This window comes from Cervus canadensis, chromosome 11 (assembly GCF_019320065.1).
Source record: "Cervus canadensis isolate Bull #8, Minnesota chromosome 11, ASM1932006v1, whole genome shotgun sequence".
NCBI lineage: Eukaryota > Metazoa > Chordata > Mammalia > Artiodactyla > Cervidae > Cervus > Cervus canadensis.
Window position 1 is genome coordinate 752,560 of NC_057396.1, and position 21,221 is coordinate 773,780.

Genomic DNA, 21,221 nt, shown 5'->3' on the forward strand with positions numbered 1-21,221 from the left:
AGAGCAGCTTTGAAGCTAGATGATGAGCCTTGGTCTCCACCCCAGCTCAATCTCTTTCTAGTTGAACATCCCTGTACAGGTTACTTAGTTTCTCTGAACCTTAATTTTCTCTTATATAAAGTGAGAAAAATATGTCTAGTTTTCAGATTGCTGTAAGATTAAAAATTAAAATGTGCAAAAAGTTTCCTTCATATGTCTGGCATATAATCTGCTCTCAATAAATATAATATTTATGATTAACAAAGGTCCATCTAGTCAAAGCTATGGTTTTTCCAGTAGTCATGTATGGATGTGAGAGGTGGACTATAAAGAAAGCTGAGCACAAAAGAATTGATGTTTTGAATGGTGGTGTTGAAGACTCTTGAGAGTCCCTTGGACAGCAAGGAGATCCATCCAGTCCATCCTGAAGGACAACAGTCCTGAATATTCATTGGAAGGACTGATGCTGAAGCTGAAACTCCAATACTTTGGCCACCTGATATGAAGAGCTGACTCATTTGAAAAGACCCTGATGCTGGGAAAGATTGAAGGCAGGAGGAGAAGGGAGTGACAGAAGATGAGATGGTTGGATGGCATCACCAACTCAATGGACATGAGTCTGAGTAAACTCTGGGAGTTGGTGATGGACAGAAAGGCCTGGCATACTGCAGTCTATGGGGTCACAAAGAGTCAGACATGACTGAGCGACTGAACTGAACTGACCTGAAGAATTACTGAAATCATGGAAGCCTGGTTTTAGAGCATTTTTGTAAGATCACTGGAATTCCAAGAAGATTCCACAATACTTAGGAGCTGAGGCTTCAGGAAGAGCTTTGTGGCTTCTACTTAATGAGACTCTGCTCAACTTTCTGTTACAGAATCCAGACAAACTGATCTGTTAACTCTCTGATCTATTTTCAAAGATAGCTCCCTTATGGGCAAGTGTTCAGTTGATAAGAATGACTGCTCGCTTTTCAGACATACTGCTGAGACTCACCAGCTTAGTGTTTCTCACAGTAGTTCATTTTTAAGTTTGATATTCCTGAGAGAATGCCCAAGAAAAACAAGGATAGATAAGCCTACACCAATTCACACTTCATATTTCTTTTAACAGTTTTAGACAAATATCAGTTGAGAGTGAAGATGTACTGTTCATTACTTTCCCAACTTACTCTTTAAACTTCTCCTCTAAAAACCTTAATTTTTGTTACCATCATGGTTCAATAGGCCATGAAAAGATTCACTGCTTTAAATAACTCACTTGATGTTATCATTACCACCAGCTTCCTTTTTCCATTATTCTTTATTTAATGAGGAGATCATTTTATTTTTTGTACTTACTGTTTTGGGAAATATGGAATTGTCTTTTGCATTTTAGAAAGCTTCTACTTAAATGGCTAATTTTGCAGAATTTGATTTGTGACAATCTGATTACCAGTTAGTCAATATTCTTAGGGACTTGTAGAATATTCTGTCTGCTCCGTAACTAGCAGAGGGACTTAGCTTAAAACGGGCTTCTTTCTTTCTTGTTGCAAACTGTGTGCTGACAGAGTGAGTAGAATCAGTGTTTACATTAAATTTTTTCTTGGCAGCGTATCTCAGTCCCTTTCTTCAGGAAGTACCCTTGAAAGGGCTCATCATATAGCCTGGCTTTCAAACTGATGTTCCGTGTTCTACCCTACTTGATCTGGATCATATAGGCTCCTGCCTGCTCTGTATCGGTGGGCAGTGTGCACTCACAGCGATGTCACTAAAAGGGTGAAAGTCTTTCATGGTTTTCATGGCAGCTTCAAATCGAGGAGAACACACTATGACAGGCTGGAGCAAAACACAACTTTGAAAGCTTTTACCATCTTCCGATGTGTGGCTTTAATTATCCTGCCTCCAGCCTGTCCTTGGATCTTGCCTTTACCATTTCTACCTATTCAAACTCTAAACTTCACGCCCTCACTTTGAATCTCAGCTCCTCCATGCAGCCTTCTTTGATTTGTTTTCCTCCACTAGGAAGTTATCTCCTCTGCTTTAGGCTTTGCAGATGCTTTCTCTTTAACTGCTGTATTGAACTTACTATATTCTATCCAGCTAGAAAATAAACTCTTTTAGGGCAGAGTCTACTCAAGTGGGTTTATGAGTAGAAAGCTTTGGAATTCAGATATATCTGAATTTAAATCTTTGTTTTATCATTTATAGGCCTTAGACAAATAGCTATAATCTATTGCACGACAGCAGAAAGTGAAGAGGACCTCAAGAGTCTCTTGATGAAGGTGAAAGAGGAGAGTGAAAAAGCTGGCTTAAAACTCAACATTCAAAAAAACTAAAATCATGGCATCTGGTCCCATCACTTTATGGCAAATAGGTGGGGAAACAATGGAAACAGTGACAAACTTTATTTTCTTGAGCTCCAAAATCACTGCAGATGGCGACTGTAGCCATGAAATTGAAAGACGCTCCTTGGAAGAAAAGCTATGATAAACCTAGACAGTGTCTTAAAAAGCAGAGACATTACTTTGCTGATAAAGTTCCATCTAGTCAAAGCTATGGTTTTTCCAGGAGTCGTGCATGGTTGTGAGAGTTGGACCATAAAGAAGGCTGAGCGTTGAAGAATTGATGCTTTTGAACTGTGGTGTTGGAGAAGTCTCTTGAGAGTCCCTTGGACTGCAAGGAGATCCAATCAGTCCATCTTAAAGGAAATCAATCCTGAATATTCATTGGAAGGACTGATACTAAAGCTGAAATTCCAATACTTTGGCCACCTGATATGAAGAACTAACTTATTGGAAAAGACCCTGATGCTGGGAAAGATTGAAGTCAGGAGAAGAAGGGGATGACAAAGGATGAGATGGTTGGATGGCATCACCGACTTAATGGATATGAATTTGAGCAAGCTCCAGGAGCTGGTGAAGGACAGGGAAGCTAGCATGCTGCAGTCCATGGGGTTGCAAAAAGTCAGACATGACTGAGCGACTGAACAGCAACAACAATTGCACTGTAATTTTCTCACTGGGAAAAGGGAGAAAACAGTACTCCATTACAGGCTCATTGTGAGGATTAAATTACACCAAGTTCAGTGCTTGGAACATAGCAGGCATTTCATAAATTGTAACTATCACTACTATATTAACACAGGAAAGTGTACTTGGGAAAGTTTTTTTTTTAGCATCCAAGTGTTGAAACAGATAATTTTTAGATAAGGTAAGTTGAACATACTTTTCTTAAGCATCCTAGCTAATGCTAGAGAAAAGGAATGTTAAAAAGTTATATGTTAGGTATAAAATGTTTATAGTCAATTTATGTGGTGGAATTGTATTGCTCCAATATACAAAGCACTTTTTGGATGTTGAGAGCATTGCTGATGCTTATTATGCTTAGTCACATCACAAGATCAGCAATTATCTTCTGAAATCCAAAAGTCTATCATCAGCAGCTTTCTGAACCACCTTCCTGGTCCCTCAATTGAAGTTCTTAGGTATCTCTCACTCTCTTCAACCTAACAGTAATCTTAATAATATTACCTTCCATCATCTCTTTTCTTTGAATGTTTATTTAAGGAACATTTAGCCTTCTATGATATGCCTATCCATGAGAAGTAGTTTTCTTGTTCTGTCTCGAATGGTTTCAGAAATGACTACATGAAAATGAATAAGTCTTTTACTTATATTGTGCGCTTTCCTGAAGAGTATATTATGGGTTTTCTGGGATTCTTTTTGCTAAGCCTTTAAAAAAGTGCTTTTATTTTGGATAAAGAATATAAACAGTGGGTAAATATTTCATTTCAGCTTTGGTACACCATTAAATATCAATCATTGACACAAGAATTTATTTCAGGATGAATTACCAGGAAAATATTACTTGTAAGTGCAGATGACCCTTATCAACACATGTTTGAACTGCTCAGGTCCACTTTTATGTGGATTCTTTTCACAGTAAATACCACGATACTACACAGTCTGTGTTGCTTGAAGCCTCAGATGTGGAGCTGCAGCAATGGAGGAACCACATGTATGGAGGGCCCATTATAATTTTGACACAGATTTTTGACTGTGTGGAGAGTCAGATCCCCTAAATCCCGCTTTGTTCAAGGGTTAGCCATATGCACAATTTTTTAAAGATGTAGCCTATCTGGCTGTATTTCACCTATAAGATGTTTAACATGCCAAATGCAAACTAAGAAAGCAGTCCAGTGCGGCTCACCTTCCTCGGCCCGGTGCTCTTCAGCTCGAACACGTCCATTGTGTAATTGACCCTGCGTCCGTAGTGGTCAAACTGAACATTTCCTGTTAGTCCTTGAATTTGAACCTATGAATGAAAAGGAAAATCTACACATGTAATCATTTGCCATTTTACTTATGGAAATCTTTACTTCATCTGCTAGGCTTATGACTACACATGGGTGTGGAACTATAATCTATAAGCAACTCTTCAAAAAAGCCATGGGGTATTTGAGCTACTGGGATAGAATTGGATAGAGGAATATCAAAGAAATATATAAGCAATTCTGTTATGGACTTGAAAGATAAATATGTTTTTTTATTATGAAGTTTCCATTGTACTTCTTCAATTGTGAAATATTATTTATGAGAATAGAAATATGGTTTCCTTTATAGTTACTTTTCAGTTTTATCTACACATCCACATAATAGGTTAAATAACCCTGATAACTACAGCAGATCATATTTCTCCTTGCTAATGTTAAAATTAAGACATTCAGAAAGACAAACATATTTTTGAAAATATTCAAGTGTACTTTATTCCAAATCCTTTTAATTCATTTAAACTTATGTTCTAAACCTATGGCATTTCAGAACATTTAAAATATATTACTAAAAATACACACATATTACAGTAGTCATTTGAAAAACAGTGTTAGCATAACTATAAAAGACTAAAATAAATACTTAATCCAAGGTTACAAGGCAATTTGAAGGTCTATTGAGGCAGTCAGTAGATTAGTAGAATAAGAGTGTATGCCAAATATTTCAGGTTTTTCTTCATTCTGGGTCCAAGGTAGGTTTGTTCTTCTTGGACCCTTTTTGGTTAGCTAGGTCTATGTGACTCTTTCTGACAAAAGAGTTGTAAACGGATGTAATGAGTGCTAAAGCATTTAATTGCCAATTAGAAACTTCCCTACAACTCTTTTCCTTTTGTAGCATTCAAGATGGTAGCTGCTATGTCAGTTTGGGTCCCTGAGTGATTATAAAAAGCAGAGTGCCCCTACTAATCTGGTGTGTGTCTGTGAGTGTGAAATCCTCTTTTGTTGTTTTAAGCCACTGAAGCTTGGGGTTGTTTATTACTGTGACATAACCTAGCTTATCCTGGCTAAGCATCTGTATAACATATAAACACCAGTAAACATCTAGTGGGCTTCCGAGGTGGCTCAGTGGTAATGAAGTTGTCTGCCAAGCAGGAGATGCAGGTTCAATTCCTTTTTTGGGAAGATGCCCTGGGGGGAGAAGTGGCAAACCACTCCAGTATTCTTGCCTGGGAAATTCCATGGACAGAGGAGCCTGGCAGACTACAGTCCATGGGTTCACAAAGAGCTGGGCGTGACTTAGCGACTAAACCACTACCTCCACCATTCTATCCAGTATCCTATGTAGAAATGTCTCAGAAATGATAATGGCTTAATATGTTAAAATGGAAATTGTAATATATAGGTTTTTGCTGATAGATTATTTTGTTTTCCTGAATACTCCATTTAAAAAGGACAATGAAATAAATTGAAGGCTTCCCAGGTTGTTCTAGTGGTAAAGAACCTGCCTGCCAATGCAGGAGACATAAGAGATGCAGGCTTGATCCCTGGGTTGGAAAGATACCCTGGGAGAGGGCATGGAAATCCACTCCAATATTCTTGCCTGGAGAATCCCATGGGCACTGGAGCCTGGCAGGCTGCAGCCCATAGGGTTGCAAAGAGTTGGACACAACAGAAGTGACTTAGCACACATGCACATGTAAAACAAACTGAACATAAATAAAATTGTGAGTTACCTGTTTGAGTGTCCTCTCCATGTCAATCCCCTGGCCCCATGGAGCAGCTGGATTTGCCAGACAATCTCCAGCATTTCCTCTCCTGGAAATATCAATTTTCTGTCTTCTGAGACTTCGGAATGTTTCAGCCATCACAAGGACTCCATCATAAGTCAGAGCAGACGTATACTAACAAAATTAAAGTAAATATAATGGTAAAATGTTAAATTCTTACCAATCTTTAGGAATTGTCTGGGGACTACGTGGGTTTGTGACGTAAAGTACCATGCTGTCTGAAGGGCAGATAAATTACTGCCCTTAACTTCCCCTTAAATTAAATTCCTTTAATTTAACTTTAATTAATTTCCTCTAGCTGCAGGAATTTCTACTATTGCTTTATTACAAAGACTGTATATCAGTTCTTACCACTATGATTTTTATTGCACAGCTCTCCATCAGTTGGGAGAAGCAAGCCCTCTAGGTAAGGTCTTTCTGTTGTGTCCAAGTAGAAACAGCGAATGTATTTTTTTTAAAAAAAGGCTAAATGCAGTATTTCCACAATCTACCTTATAGTCTCTTGCTGTGGGTGAGCCTCAGGAGGGCTGGGATATCTCACTCTTTCCTTCTCTCAATGTCCATCAGGTGTTCGTTAGATTTCATATATGTTTTTTGACTTAGAGTGCATATCTCTGTCTAGTTTTTCAGAAGAATGAATGGGAATGTTTATTGTTACTTTAAATATAAGGTACAGAAGTAACATCTACTTATTTACCAAATGTATATACACATTGCTAAATAAACACGAGTACTGTTATGCCCATGCCTGCAGAGTGTGCTCAGGAAGGTTAAATCATTTTTCCGTTTCTATTGTAACTTAGGATCAAAGTGGAGAAATGAAATATAGATCATCTGTTTTCTGGTGATCTCCTATGCTTCTCTTTGAGAAAAGAGAAATAATATCAGGAAAAGATTTATTAAGGTTAAGAGAAAATGAAGAAAAACTGAGAAGGAAATGTGGTTTGTTTAATCTGAAAATCAGCAGAACAGGGAATACTTGTAAAATCTGTTTACAGAATTCCTAATCATATGAAAAATATGATACAATTTTCTTGAAGTGTGGCAAAGCATAAACTGCTGATCATGATGAAAAACTATTTTTTCTCTTTCAAGAATTTCATATATGCACAATTCTATATGATTAACGTATTCCAAGCTTATATTAAGGGTAGTTTTGTGACATGGAACATGGAAGATGATCTTGATTTGCTGCTTATAAATTAAGAAAAATCATTAAATTTAAATTGTAGAAAGTAAACTTAGGCAATATGACTATTAAGTATAGCAGTCAGTTTTCTAGGGAAGGACTGAGATACGGATAAGATAAAGAATACAAACTCTAACAAAGAACTCTTCAATGGTAAAGAGTCTAATTAAAGCTTCATCAGAAAGATTTATATGTGACATATAAATTATAAGTCTTGCTATATATTCTTCAAGGGCATGGAAAAAATGGACTTAAAGATAAGCATCCACACTCATAATTGGAGTGTATGGTTGATGAACATTAAGATACTTAACCAAAAATGGATATACCTCCTCCCCTGCCTGGACCAACATATTTTTGAGTAGAGAAAGCCATCAAATCATCTTTCTGGATGGCAAGAAAATAAAAACAAGCATTGATGTAGAAAGAAAAAAAAAAAAAAAGCAATGCTAGCATTTTAGGATCAAGAGCGAAAAAAGAAAACTATTGTTGCTTTTCTAAATAGGAGAAAAAAGCTGAGAAGATATGACACCAAAAGAGCCAAATCACATGCTGTGTTTAAAAAGTCCATCCGTTTTTATGAAACAAATGAACTACAAAAGAGAACAGATGTCGTACAGACTGCAGCAGAGCAAAGCCAGTGGCAAAGCCTTTTGACAGGTCATAGAGCTGATAAATGGAAAGAAGCAGTAGTTAAAATTGGTTTTACTTTTTAAAAGGATTTCATTATTTTCTGTGTGTCCTATTGTACTAAAGTCCAAGAAAACATATTTATGGGCACATATGCCCATAAATTTCCAGATGGCATCTAGAAATTCTTATTAAACATACTCTTCATTTTGGAGGAAAGGTGGCACTTCCCTGGTAGCTCAGATGGTAAGGAATCTGCCTAAAACGAGGGAGATCTGGGTTCGATCCCTGGGTTGGAAAGATCCCCTGGAGAAGGAAATGGCAATCCACTCCAGTATTCTTGCCTGGAGAATTCCACGGACTTAGGAGTCTGGTGGGCTACAGTCGACGGGATTGCAAAGAGTTGGACACGACTGAGCAACTAACAATAACTGAAACTAAGTGTTGACCTAGAACTATTTATTGCTTTAAGCAGTGATTAGAATGATGGGATAAATTCCGTTTATCCAAGATGTATATAAAAAGGTATAGTTTGGTGGAATCATAGTGCAGTAACAAGAGTCTAGGTTTTGAGAAGAAAGAACTACATGAATTCTATTTCTATTCATAGTTTTAAGGAAATGTGTAGTATGTTTTCCGGTTACAAAGCACAAAACAGAACAAAATAAAATAATGACTATTTTTTGTGTAATTGTGAGGATAAAATTTAATATTATATCTGAGAGTTCTTTGAAAAGTGTGCTAGACACTGGCTAGGAACTGTGACAACTACATGTGTGTGAAGTCACTTCAGTCCTGTGCTACTCTTTGCAAACCCACAGACTGTAGCCCACTAGGCTCCTCTGACCATGGGATTCTCTAGGCAAGAATGCTGGAGTGGGTTGCCATTTCGTCCTACAGGGAATCTTTCTGATCCAGGGATCAAACTCGTGTGTCTAATGTCTCCTGCATTGGCAGGAAGGTTCTTTACCACTAGCGCCACCTGAGAAGCCTACACAGATGGCCCAAAGGTGTAGTGTTAAAGTGTTGTCTATTGCTGAGTGCAAGAAGGCTGTGCTGTGCTTTATAGAAAAAATATGTTTGATAAGCTTTGTTCAGGCTTGAGCTATAGTGCTACTGGCTGTGAATTCAATTAATATTAACTGATCAACAATATCTTAAATAAGATATGTTTAAACAGAAACACACATAGAACAAAGCACTATGTGTTGATTGGCTGACAAAACTGTTGTGACCTAATTTTGTAATTTTCCCTAGGAGTAAGGATTCAATATTCACTAATTCAGTGTTCATGGCAGCTTTATAGAATGTAACTACCATAAATAATTAGAACTGACTACATGTATTTATTAAATGGTCACTGGATGCCTAGCATACTAAGAGAGTTGTGAAAGACAAAACAAAGTGCCCAAAGCTATGACATAGATAAGTCTGGTTGGAGATGATCAAATAGTAAACCTTGCAATAGGCTAAAGGCAAGAGAGGGAAGGAATAACCACACCAGTGTGTCTGGACAGAAGGACCGCAGTGGACACATATTACTACATATTATCTACATATCATTACTACATATTATCTACATATCATACACATAATACTACATATTATCACTGAAATTAAAAAAAAAATAGTTACAAGGAACTACAAAACACTGCCAAGAAGTTTGAAGCCCATTCTAGATACTAAAACTCTAAGGATAACAAGGACTTGAAGAGATGGTTTATAGAAGAAATGCTGAGATTAAAAAAAAATAGCTGAAAAATATGTGAGGAAGAAAGAGATGAAAGAGAAGGGCAACAGGGTCTCTACATACACTGATGAAGAATGAGAGGAACTTTCTGTAAAGCAAATTATTCAGATGAGTTTGGAAGGAAGCTTGATGCTTGTTTTTACTTGTGTGTTAGTATTTTAAATAATTGAGCTTTTGGGATAATTTTCTTCTGAGCCAGCTTGAAGGAAAAGCAGACTAAAAGACTTCTTAAGTTTCTTTTTATCCTGAAGGTGGTGTGCATCTTGAAGATATTTTTGCTTTTTAATATGCTTTCATATGTATTACCTAAGCTTGCGAAGTGGTGTAATATAGTGGACAATGCACTTGTCTAAGGCTCAAGGAGTTCACAACTTGGTCCTGGGCAAACATTTCACAAATCTGGTCCTTGACTTAAGAACAATCAGTTAACATACCATTTAATATCTTGCATTTAGAAATTTGTAAAATCATAGGGTGGACTACAGTGCTTGACACATAGTGGATACTCAATAAATGCTTCATTTTGAAAGCAGTGAAAATGGTATGACTAGCCAAACTGCTATACTACATAGAGGAAATTGACAAAGTTGGAAGAACTGAGATTCTCTACCATAGATTATAGTTTTCTAGGCTTGAATTTCCAAATTATGTTTGAAAACTTTTTACTTGAATACACTGTCAATGAGAGATTAGTAAAAGTTGTTTAAACGATGATGTCTTATTATCAGTTCAGTTCAGTTCAGTCACTCAGTCATGTCCAACTCTTTGCGACCCCATGGACTGCAGCATGCCAGGCCTCCCTGTCCATCAGCAACTCCTGGAGTTTACTCAAACTCATGCCCATTGAGTCGGATGGCATCACTGACTCAACGTCTTATTGTGGAGAAGCTCAAAACCACTAAGTTAGAGTTTAAGAAACATTGTTCCATTATCTACATGATATCTATCTTTTCAGGAGAGAAAAAAATGTGCTTATGATCAGAAATTTACCAACTCCTTTTGCAAATATCAATAACAAACTTTAATGTCTGTCAGATAAAATTTGACATTTTACTGACATTTTATTGTTAATTTGAAAGAGAAATTTTGCAGAAGCTACATATTTTACATTTTTTACCACTTTCCTTACTCATTGTAAATCATTTTGCAAATATAGTTGTTTTCTGAGTGGAATAGTTACTAGTGGTTATTCACATTTGAAATATTTAGTTAATAAAAAATTTTAAAAGTATGTAATTTATTCAGGGATGTTCATATGCAAATTAATTATAATAATAAACTACTTGAGCAAATGGCTAACATTTCATCCATAAAATATAAAAATTTGGAAAATATTGATTTGTGTGACAAATAGTGGCAAAGTATTTCTGCCCCATGCCACACTGTGCCTGACAAAATATTACTAGAAGAACTGCATAATGAACTTTCTACCTTAAATTTTAAAAAGTACTAAAAATACATAAAATAAAAACAAACAAATACCTTTGGAGGTGTCTCAGATCCTGGATATTCTCTCTGATCTAGTTTCTTCCAGCGATCCATTAATTTGGTCACCATAGGTGTATTAAAATCTACCAACTGGAATCCTGTAACATTGGCTCCACCGTGTATAAATCTCTCAAGAGAAATATCCTTGAATCCCTATAAAAATCAGTATGACAGTTTGTTAAGCTTAATTAATTATTGGAGTTAATAGCTAACATTTTGGCTCCTCAATGTTAATGTGAATTGATAACCAATATGATTTAAAAGTGATGGCTATAAACAACTGGAAGATTATGTCAATGTTGACATAATAACAATTATGTCAATTTAGCTGTTAAACTCTGTCATTCAAAATCTAATACATGACACCACATCAACAACAAAAAAGAGAAATATCACATGATCATCTCAACAGATACAGAAAAAACATTTGACAAAATTCACCATCCACTCATGATAAATATTCCCATCAAAGTGGATATAATGGACACATATATCAACATAATAAAAGTTATTTATGACAAACCCAAAGCCAACATAATATTCAATGGTGAAAAGCTGAAAGCCTTCTTGCTAAAATTTGGAATAAAACAAGTATGCCCACTGTCACCTCTTCTATTCAACATACTATTGAAAGTCCTAGTGACAGCAATCAGACAAGAAAAAGAAACAAAATATTATTCAAATTGTAGGGAAAAGGTAAAGTTGTCATTATCTGCAGATGACATGATATTATATATAGAAAACTCTAAAGATTCCACAGAAAAACTACTAGAACTGGTAAAATAATTTAGCATTGTAATAGGTTATGAGATTAACATACAGAAATCTGCTACATTTTTAACACTAATAATACATATCAGAAAGTGAATGTAAAAAAAATCATTAAATACATCAAAAAAAACTTAAAATACCTAGGCATAAACTTCACCACAGAGGTGAAAGACTTAAATGCTAAGATCTATAAAACAATGACAAAGGAAACTGAAGATGATTCAAAGAAATAGAAAAATAACACATGCTCTTGGATTGGAAGAGTTAATATTATTAAGATGGCAACTACCTAAAGTAATATACAGATTTAATGAGATCTTTATCAAAAAACCCATGACATTTTTCACAGAACTAGAATAATCCTAAAATTTATATTTTTCACAGAACTAGAATAATCCTAAAATTTATATGGAGCCACAAATGACCCATAATTAAAAAGCAATCTTCAAGAAAAAGAACAATGGTGGAGGTCTAACTGTCTCATACTTCAGACAGTAATATAAAGCTACAGTAATCAAAACAGCATGATCTTGGCACAAAAACAGACATATGGGTTAATGGAACAGAATACAGAGCCCAGGAAAAAACCAACACACCTACAGTCAGTTAATCTTCAATGAGGGAGGCAATAATATATGATGGAGAAAAGGAAGTCAGTCTCTTCAGCAAGTGGTTTGGGAAAGCTGGACAACTGCATATAAATCAACGAGCTAAGAACACTCCCTCACACCATACATAAAAATAAACTCAGAATGGCTTAAAGATTTAAATACAAGACCTGACCCCATAAAACTCCTAGAAGAGAACATAGGCAAAACCATCTCTGACATAAATTGAGCAATATTCCCTTGGTCAGTCTCCCAAAGCCAAATAAATAAAATAAAAAACAAATAAATTGGAACTAATCAAATTTAAAAACTTTTGAGCAGCAAAGGAAATCATAAACAAAATGAAAAGGCAACCTACAGGGTGGAAGAAAATATTTGCAAATGTTGTGACTGACAAGGACTTAATTTCCAAAATATACAAACTGCTCATACAGCTTAATATCAAAAAGACAAGCAACCCAATCAAAAAAAAAAGAAGAAAAATGGGCAGAAGACTTATATTGACATTTTTCCAAAGAAGGCATTCAGATGGTCAAAAAGCACATGAAAAATGCTCAACATTGCTTAGAGAAATGCAAATCAAAATCACAATGAGGGATCACCTCACACAAGTCAAAATAGACATCTTCAAAAAGTCTACAAATAATAAATGCTGGTAAAGATGTGGAGGAAAGGGAGCCCTCTGATACTGTTTGATGGGAATGTAAATTGGTATAACCACTACTGAGAAGAGTATGGAGGTTCCTTAAAAAACTAAAAATAGAGTTGCCATATGATTCAGCAGTTCTACTCTTGGGCATATATCTGGAGAAAATTCAAATTTGAAAAGGCATCTTTTCAAACACTGAACACCAGTGTTCACAGTAACACTATTTACAATAGCCAAGACATGGAAACAGCCTAAATGTTCATCAACAAATGAGTGAATAAAGAAGATATGGCATATACACATTATGAAATATTGCTCAACTGTAATAGAATGAATGCATGCAGTAACATGGATGGGCCTAGAGATTATCATACTAAATGAATTGTCAGACAGAGAAGGACAAATATCATATGATATCACTTGTATGTGGAATTAGAATAAAATAATACAAACTAATTCATTTACAAAACAGACTTAACAGACATAGGAAGCAAATTTATGTTTACTAAAGGAGGAGAGGTAGGAAGGATAAATTAAGAATTTGGGATTAACCAATCTATACTACTACATACAAAATAGATAAACAATATGCTAACATATATAATAGGGAACTACATTCAATATTTTTTAATAATCTATAATGGAAAATAATCTGAAAAAGAATATATATATATAAATACATATACACACACACACATGAGTATGTGTATGACTGAGTCACTTTTCTCCACAGCTGAAACTAACACATTACAAATCAAGTATATTTCAATTAAAAAATATAACACATGAGAAAAGGATATAAATGTTTCTAGTTCAATTCAACTCAATTTAACAAGTATCAATATTTCTGAAATGCCTCTGAGTGCCTTTTATGAAGCATGGAGGAGGATACAGGAGATGAATGAAAAGCATCAAACATAAGACACCTAAGCAGATACGTGTTTTATGTGAAAATGTCTTATATTAATATTAAGGTTTTACGGTATTCTGAGTCTGTGATATGTAACACTTTTCACAGCAGTTCAGCTTAATTACAAAGTGGTTTAAAAGAAGATCGAAAGTTTTGAGACAGAGAGGGTGAAAGCTTTGATTATATCAGTCACTACAGTCCTCATAGTTTTGGGAAATGGCAGTGGATGAGAAGAGAGAAAATAGGCCATTCACATGTGGTAGGGAAAAATTCAAGTCCCAGCAGGTGGAGTGAGGAAGGTGGACAGGAAGGTGTCACCTCATTTGGTTCAGAGGTAGTTAACTAAGTTAAAAAAATTATGGAAAAAAGTTATTTCTTTTCTAGCTATATCTTTCTATCACCTATCTGTTTATCTCTCATTTCTCTCTATCTTTTACATATGTATTCCATAGCTGGCTCTATTTTTCCATTAGAAATTTGAGGTAACTTACAAAAATATACACCCAGTTTTGTGAGCAAACAAATATAGGAAAAAGACAAAAAAGTATATTACAAAAGTAAATTATTATAACCAAAGATATTAACTCAGAAAAAAGTAAACCACACACACAGAGTTTGAAGCATCTGCACTTGCTTTGCTGTCTGTCCCCTTTAGGTATTTAGGAAATCTTTTTTTAAATGTGAACTTGATTCAGTAGTCTTGAGAAAAATTTTATCTTTTTCCTTTTTTTGGTCAACATAAATTATGCAGCAGTGACCCTACAGTTACAGTAGGAATCAAGAAGAGGAAGACCTAGTGTTATCTATCCTGTTGCATGTGTCTCAGCCATGATTTTGGAAACTGTTTTTTATTTTAATAACAAAGAGGAATTTCTTACTAGCCAATATATACATGTTACTGTCTGGCTACTGGCATCTAAGGGACAATGAAAGACCCAGGAGTGTGTATTCATAGTTAATATTAATGCTGGGCTGATTATGTATCAGGCATTGTGGTAAGCACATTCCACTGATTATCAATCTAGTTTAGTTCTCACAACAAACTTATGAGATAGATCCTATCTTACAAATAAGGAAACCAAGTGTCAGTGGGTTAAAACAAAACTATTCAAGATCTCCCAGCAAATACATATTAGAACCAAAAGATTCCCAACTTTGCCTTTTAAAAATTATGCTCTTGTGTATTTTTACACAAATATGTATTTTCCCTTGAAGAAATAGGGCTTCCCTTGTGGCTCAGCTGGTAAAGAATTTGCCTGTAATGTGAGAGACCTGGGTTTGATCCCTGGGTTGGGAAGATCCCCTGGAGAAGGGAATGGCTACCCACTCCAGTATTCTGGCCTGAAGAATTGCATGGACTATACAGTCCATGGGGTTGCCAAGAGTTGGACACAACTGAGCAACTTTCACTTTCAATTTTCATGTGTTTTCAATTTTGATATTTATCATAATATTCCTAGGAGAGGCAGGGAGATACCGTAGAAAGCAATTCAGGCTCAATCTCATTTCTGCAACTTTCTAGCCTTAGGTTTCCCACATGCAAAATAAGAATGATAATGCTAACACAGCCAGCACATCTGGTTTGAATTTAGTAAATAATGGCTATTGTTAATTAATTAATTCAATAAATATTTATTTCATGTCTATTATATGCTAGCTGATTTGACAGTTCATCAGTGATATTCTCATTTTACTGGGAAGAAGGTTAGACATCAGAAATCAAATATATGATTTTGAAACTGGAAAAACACTATCAATCTCTAGCTAGTTAAATGTCAATTGAACATTCATTCATAAAAATGAAAAGATAAGGCAGACCCAGAGATAGGCAAATAATTTCAATTTTCCAAAAGCTACAATGATTCAACTATTGCATTAGTTGCTAACTGATAACATTATTATTTTATTTTAGCAGTGGGTGAAATAGAATGCCTGCCAAGTGTTTTTTTTTTTTTTTGGTTGTTTTTTGATAGAGTTTTCCCACAGGCACAGTACATGCAGGCAAAGCTGTAGCCTTCAGAAAGATCATCTGATGTAAAGCCTAACTGATAAATAATTGTTTACATTTCTCTGATTCCATTCTGTTGTTATGCTGAAGGTAAAGGAAAAAATATTACCACATCTGATTATAAGCTTCTTTTAGCTATAATCTAAAGAATGGTAGGTGACTCAGTTAATTTTAGCTATGTCTATTTGAGTATAGGCAATATTTTTTCTTTCATATTTTGAACTAATTTCATATAGAAAATCGGTAGGCCGTAGACTGGAAAGCAGTTTTCATGGAAGGTTACTTTGATGACTAAGTAGGTTTTAGTTTTTAGCCACAGGATATTGTGGAGCTGTGGAACAAACAGTTTCCAGAACAAACTGTGGAAAATTCTTCAATAGATGGGAATTGTAAGGTAAGATCACCTTACCTGCCTCTTGAGAAATGTGTATGCAGGTCAAGAAGCAACAGTTAGAACTGGACATCGAACAAGAGCCTGGTTTGAAATTGTGAAAGGAGTACATCAAGGCTGTATATTGTCACCCTGCTTATTTAACTTATATGCAGAGTACATCATGTGAAATGCCGAGCTGGATGAAGCACAAGCTGCAATCAAGATTGCTGGGAGAAATATCAGTAACCTCAGATACACAGATGACACCACCCTTATGGCAGAAAGCAAAGAACTAAAGAGCCTGCTGATGAATGTGAAAGAGGAGAGTGAAAAGCTGGCTTTAAACTCAACATTCAAAAAACAAAGATCATGGCATCCAATCCATTACTTCATGACAAACAGATGGGGAAACAATGGAAACTGAGAGAATTTATTTTGGGGGGCTCCAAAATCACTGCAGATGGTGACTGCAGCCAGTCATGAAATGAAAAGATGCTTGCTCCTTGGAAGAAAAGCTATGACCAACCGAGACAGCATGTTAAAAAGTAGAGACATTACTTTGCCTACAAAGGTCCATCTAGTCAAAGCTATGGTTTTCCAGTAGTTGTGTAAGGATGTGAGAGTTGGCTATAAAGAAAGCTGAACTCTGAAGAACTGATGCTTTTGAACTGTAGTGTTGGAGAAGACTCTTGAGAATTCCTTCTACTGCAAGGAAATCCAACCAGTCCATCCTAAAGGAAATTAGTCCTGAATATTCTTTGGAAGGACTGATGCTGAAGCTGAAGCTCCAATACTTTGGCCACCTGATATGAAGAACTGACTTATTTGAAAAGCCCTGATGCTGGGAAAGATTGAAGGTGGGAGGAGGACGGGACGACAGAGAATGAGATGGTTTGATGGCATAACCAACTCGATGGACATGAGTTTGAGCAAGCTCTGGGTATTGGTGATGGACAGGGAAGCCTGGCCATGGGGTCAGAAAGATTAGGACATGACTGAGCTACTGAACCAAACTGAACTGACTGTGGAACTGAAAGCGTGGAAAACATTGTAATACAATCTTCTCTACAGTCGTAGAGAAGGGAGAGGTGGTTAGTGGTTAAATAACTAAGTAAATAATGCCCCAGAGGGCAGAGGGGAGACCAGTGAGAGAGTTTCTCTTACTGAAATGGGCTACCCAACAATGTCTGCATTTCATAATAGTTAATGACATCCTAAGAAAAATATTAATTTCCAACCATGCTTTCCTTTTAATTTTCATTTAGAGTTGATACATCTTCTGGGAAGAGGGAAAGTGAAATTAATAAATTAGAGAACTTCAGATATCCTAATGATTACTAATGTAAATCTATAGGTTCATCATATCATATGTGTTTAATAAATACTTATTTTATATTTTTCTAATTAAGATAGAATATCTACTGTTTTGCCTTTCAGGTTCACAGGTTGACTAAATCATACTGAGACAGCTCAGGTGCAGTTAAAAGAAAGAGTGTCAAATAGAATGGGAGAAATTCCCTTTTAACAGCTTTTAAATGTTAGGTTAAAATTTGACTTGGGAGGGTGGTCCCAAGATGGTGGAGGAATAGGACAGGGAGACCACTTTCCCCCACAAATTCATCAAAAGATCATTTGAATGCTGAGCAACTTCCACAAAACAACTTCTGAATGCTGGTGGAGGACACCAGGCATCCAGAAAGGCAGCCCTTTCTCTTCAAAAGGAGGTAGGACAAAGTATAAAAGACAAAAAGAGTGACAAAAGAATTAGGGATGGAGACGCGTCCTGGGGAGGGAGTCATGAAGGAGAAGTTTCCAAATACCAGGAAACCCTCTCACCTGCGGGTCTGTGGGGAGGAAAAAGAAAAAAACCCACAGAATACACACCTAACCACAACTCCCAGCAGAGAAGTAGCCCAGATGCTCACATCAGCGACCAGGGGCTGGACAGGGAGGCACAGGCTGCCTGCTTAAGGTAAGGACCGGGCCTGAATGTCCTGAGGACAATCTGAGGGAGCTAATGTGAGACAGCAGCCCAAACTGTGGGATAGCCAGAGAGAGAGAGAGAGAGAAAACAAATAAACAAAGAAACAAGAACTTTCTTGCGAAAGGTTCTAACTTAATGTGCAGCCTGGCCCGCTCACAGAGCAAAGGATTGTGTGATCACCAAAGAAGAGCTAGTCGGCTGTGTACAGGCCCCTCCCCGCCAGAGGCAGAGAGGTAGGTGGGTGACAGCCAGAGCCAGAAGTCAAGGGGCTGCTCCAATCTCGGCCTCAGAGACTGGCATCCTCCACCAAACTGTGAGCAGGCCCCCAGTTGTTAACCACATCTTCCTGGGATCCTGGATGGTTGACATCTGCCAGGAGAGTTGCAGCCTGAGATCAGCTCCCCAGAGGAGACACATGGCACACCTGAGACTAGAGAGGTGATTAAGACGTATGGCCCACCTGGGAGAGTGCGCTGGCCAAGCACCTGGTCGCCTGAGCTGCTCAGACCTGGGAAGGGCACAAAACGCACGCCCAACAGTCTGTGTCCTTGCAGAGTACCCTGAGTACCCAAGAACCTGAATCCGAGTGGCTTAGACCCGGAAAGTGCAGGAAACCCAGGGCCCGCTTTGGACAGTGCCCTGCAGAGCACCCTGCATCCTGAACAGTGTAGAACCAGAAAGCACACACGGTGAGCTTGGGCAAACCCAGTGTGGTCCATTCACTGCGAGCACTCCCCACACCCACCAGTGATATTTGCAGGGTTCCTCCCTTCCCCAAACACAACTAAACAAGTGAGCATAAATAAGTGACCACCTTCACCCGCTTGTGTCAGGGTGGAAATTAGACATGGAAGAGACTTTCAAACAGAGGAAGCCAAAATAAACAAAGAAGGGTAAACCACTCTGGAAGTGACAAGTGCAACAGATTAAAACCCTGCAGTTAACATTGACTAAGCATTGGAGGGGGGCTACAGGCTTTGAGAAGTATGACCTGAAACAAAGAACTATCTGAAACTGAACTGACCCCACACTGCCCTCGATAGCTCCAGAGAAATTCCTAGTATATTTTACTATTATCATTTTTTAATTTTGTTTATTTTAGCTTCTGTATTACATCTTTAATTTCAGTTTTATAGCCTACTATTACCTTGCAAAAAAAGACCCTATTTTTAAAGCAAATTTCATATGTATATTTTTTATAATTTTTCTGATTGATTTAGTTTTATATCTTTAATATTGTATTTTTGAGAGTCTAAACTCCACATTTTTAATCTTTGTTTTTTTGTGTAATTTGTTACCAATTTTGTACCTTTAAGAATCTAATCTTCAGTATCCATGTTTACTTCAGTTCAGTTCAGTTCAGTTCAGTTGCTCAGTTGTGTCCGACGCTTTGTGACCCCATGAACTGCAGCATGCCAGGCCTCCCTATCCATCACCAACTGCCGGAGTCTACCCAAACCCATATCCATTGAGTCGGTGATGCCATCCAACCAACTCATCCTCTGTCGACCCCTTCTCCTCCTGCCCTCAATCTTCCCCAGCATCAGGGTCTTTTCAAAGGAGTCAACTCTTCACATCAGGTGGCCAAAGTAATGGAGTTTCAGCTTCAACATCAGTCCTTCCAATGAACACCCAGGACTGATCTCCTTTAGGATGGACAGGTTGGATCTCCTTGCAGTCCAAGGGACTCTCAAGAGTCTTTTCCAACACCATGGTTCAAAATCATCAATTCTTCAGCACTGAATTTTCTTTATAGTTCAACTCTCACATCCATACAAGACTACTGGAAAAACCATAACCTTCACTAGACAGACCTTTGTTGACAAAGTAATGCCTCTCCTTTTTAATATGATGTGTAGGTTGGACATAACTTTCCTTCCAAGGAGTAAGCGTCTTTTAATTTCATGGCTGCAATCATCATTTGCAGTGATTTTGGAGCCCCCCCCCCAAAAAAAATAAAGTCAGCCACTGTTTCCACTGTTTCCCCATCTATTTGCCATGAAGTGATGGGGCCAGATGCCATGATCTTAGTTTTCTGAATGTTGAGCTTTAAGCTAACTTTTTCGTTCTCCTCTTTTATGTTTACTTAGGGTTGTGATTACTGGCTTGATTGCTCTTTCCGCTTTTGACTCTCCCTTTTCTCCCCCAGGTCACCTTTATCTCCTCCCTCCCCCTTCTCTTCTCTACTTAACTTTGTGAATCTCTCTGGGGGGTTCCCGGCTGTGGAGAACACTTAGGGAACTGATTACTTGCTAGATTGGTCTTTCCCATTTTGACTCCCCCTTTCCTCCTCCTGGTCACCTCTATCTCCCTCCTCCCTCTTCTCTTCTCCATGTAACTCTGTGAATTTCTCTGGGTGCCCCAGACTGTAGAGAGTCTTTTCACCATTAACCTATATGTTTTATAATCTGTGCTGTATGGTTGGAGAAGACTTGAGGCTACTCTAAGAATAAGACTGAAAGTCAGAGGCAGGAGGCTTAAATCCAAAACTTAAGAACACCAGAGAACTCCCGATTCCAGAGAACATTAATAGACAAGAGCTCATCAACAGCCTCTGTACCTACACTGAAATCAAGCATCACCTAAGAGCCAACAAGTTCCAGAGAAAGATTTACCTGCTAATTTTCCAACAACACAGGAAAATAGCCCTGAGCATTAAAATACAGGCTGCCCAAAGACATGCCAAAACCATAGACACCCCAAAACTCACTCCTGGACATTTCATTGCACTTCAGAGAGAAGAGATCCAGCACCACCCACCAGAACACAGACACAAACTCCCCTAACCAGGAAACAAGCTAGTAGTCCAACCCCACCCCCAGAGAGCAGGCTCCACAATAAAG

At 37.3% G+C, this 21,221-nt stretch overlaps 1 protein-coding gene across 8 annotated transcripts in view; it reads right to left on the reverse strand.

The window, feature by feature from the left end:
• GRIA4 (glutamate ionotropic receptor AMPA type subunit 4) overlaps positions 1-21,221 on the reverse strand; it is a 608,284-nt gene that overhangs the window by 72,508 nt on the left and 514,555 nt on the right. For all 8 annotated transcript variants that reach the window (XR_006272041.1, XM_043482046.1, XM_043482043.1 and 5 more), the window contains 3 exons: positions 11,070-11,228; positions 5,965-6,132; positions 4,171-4,275 (listed from right to left, as the gene is read on the reverse strand). Coding sequence is in view for 7 of the 8 variants with exons in the window: in XM_043482046.1 (XP_043337981.1) it covers positions 4,171-4,275; positions 5,965-6,132; positions 11,070-11,228 (432 nt within the window). In the remaining variant the exon portion in view is untranslated. The remainder of the gene's footprint in view (positions 1-4,170; positions 4,276-5,964; positions 6,133-11,069; positions 11,229-21,221) is intronic.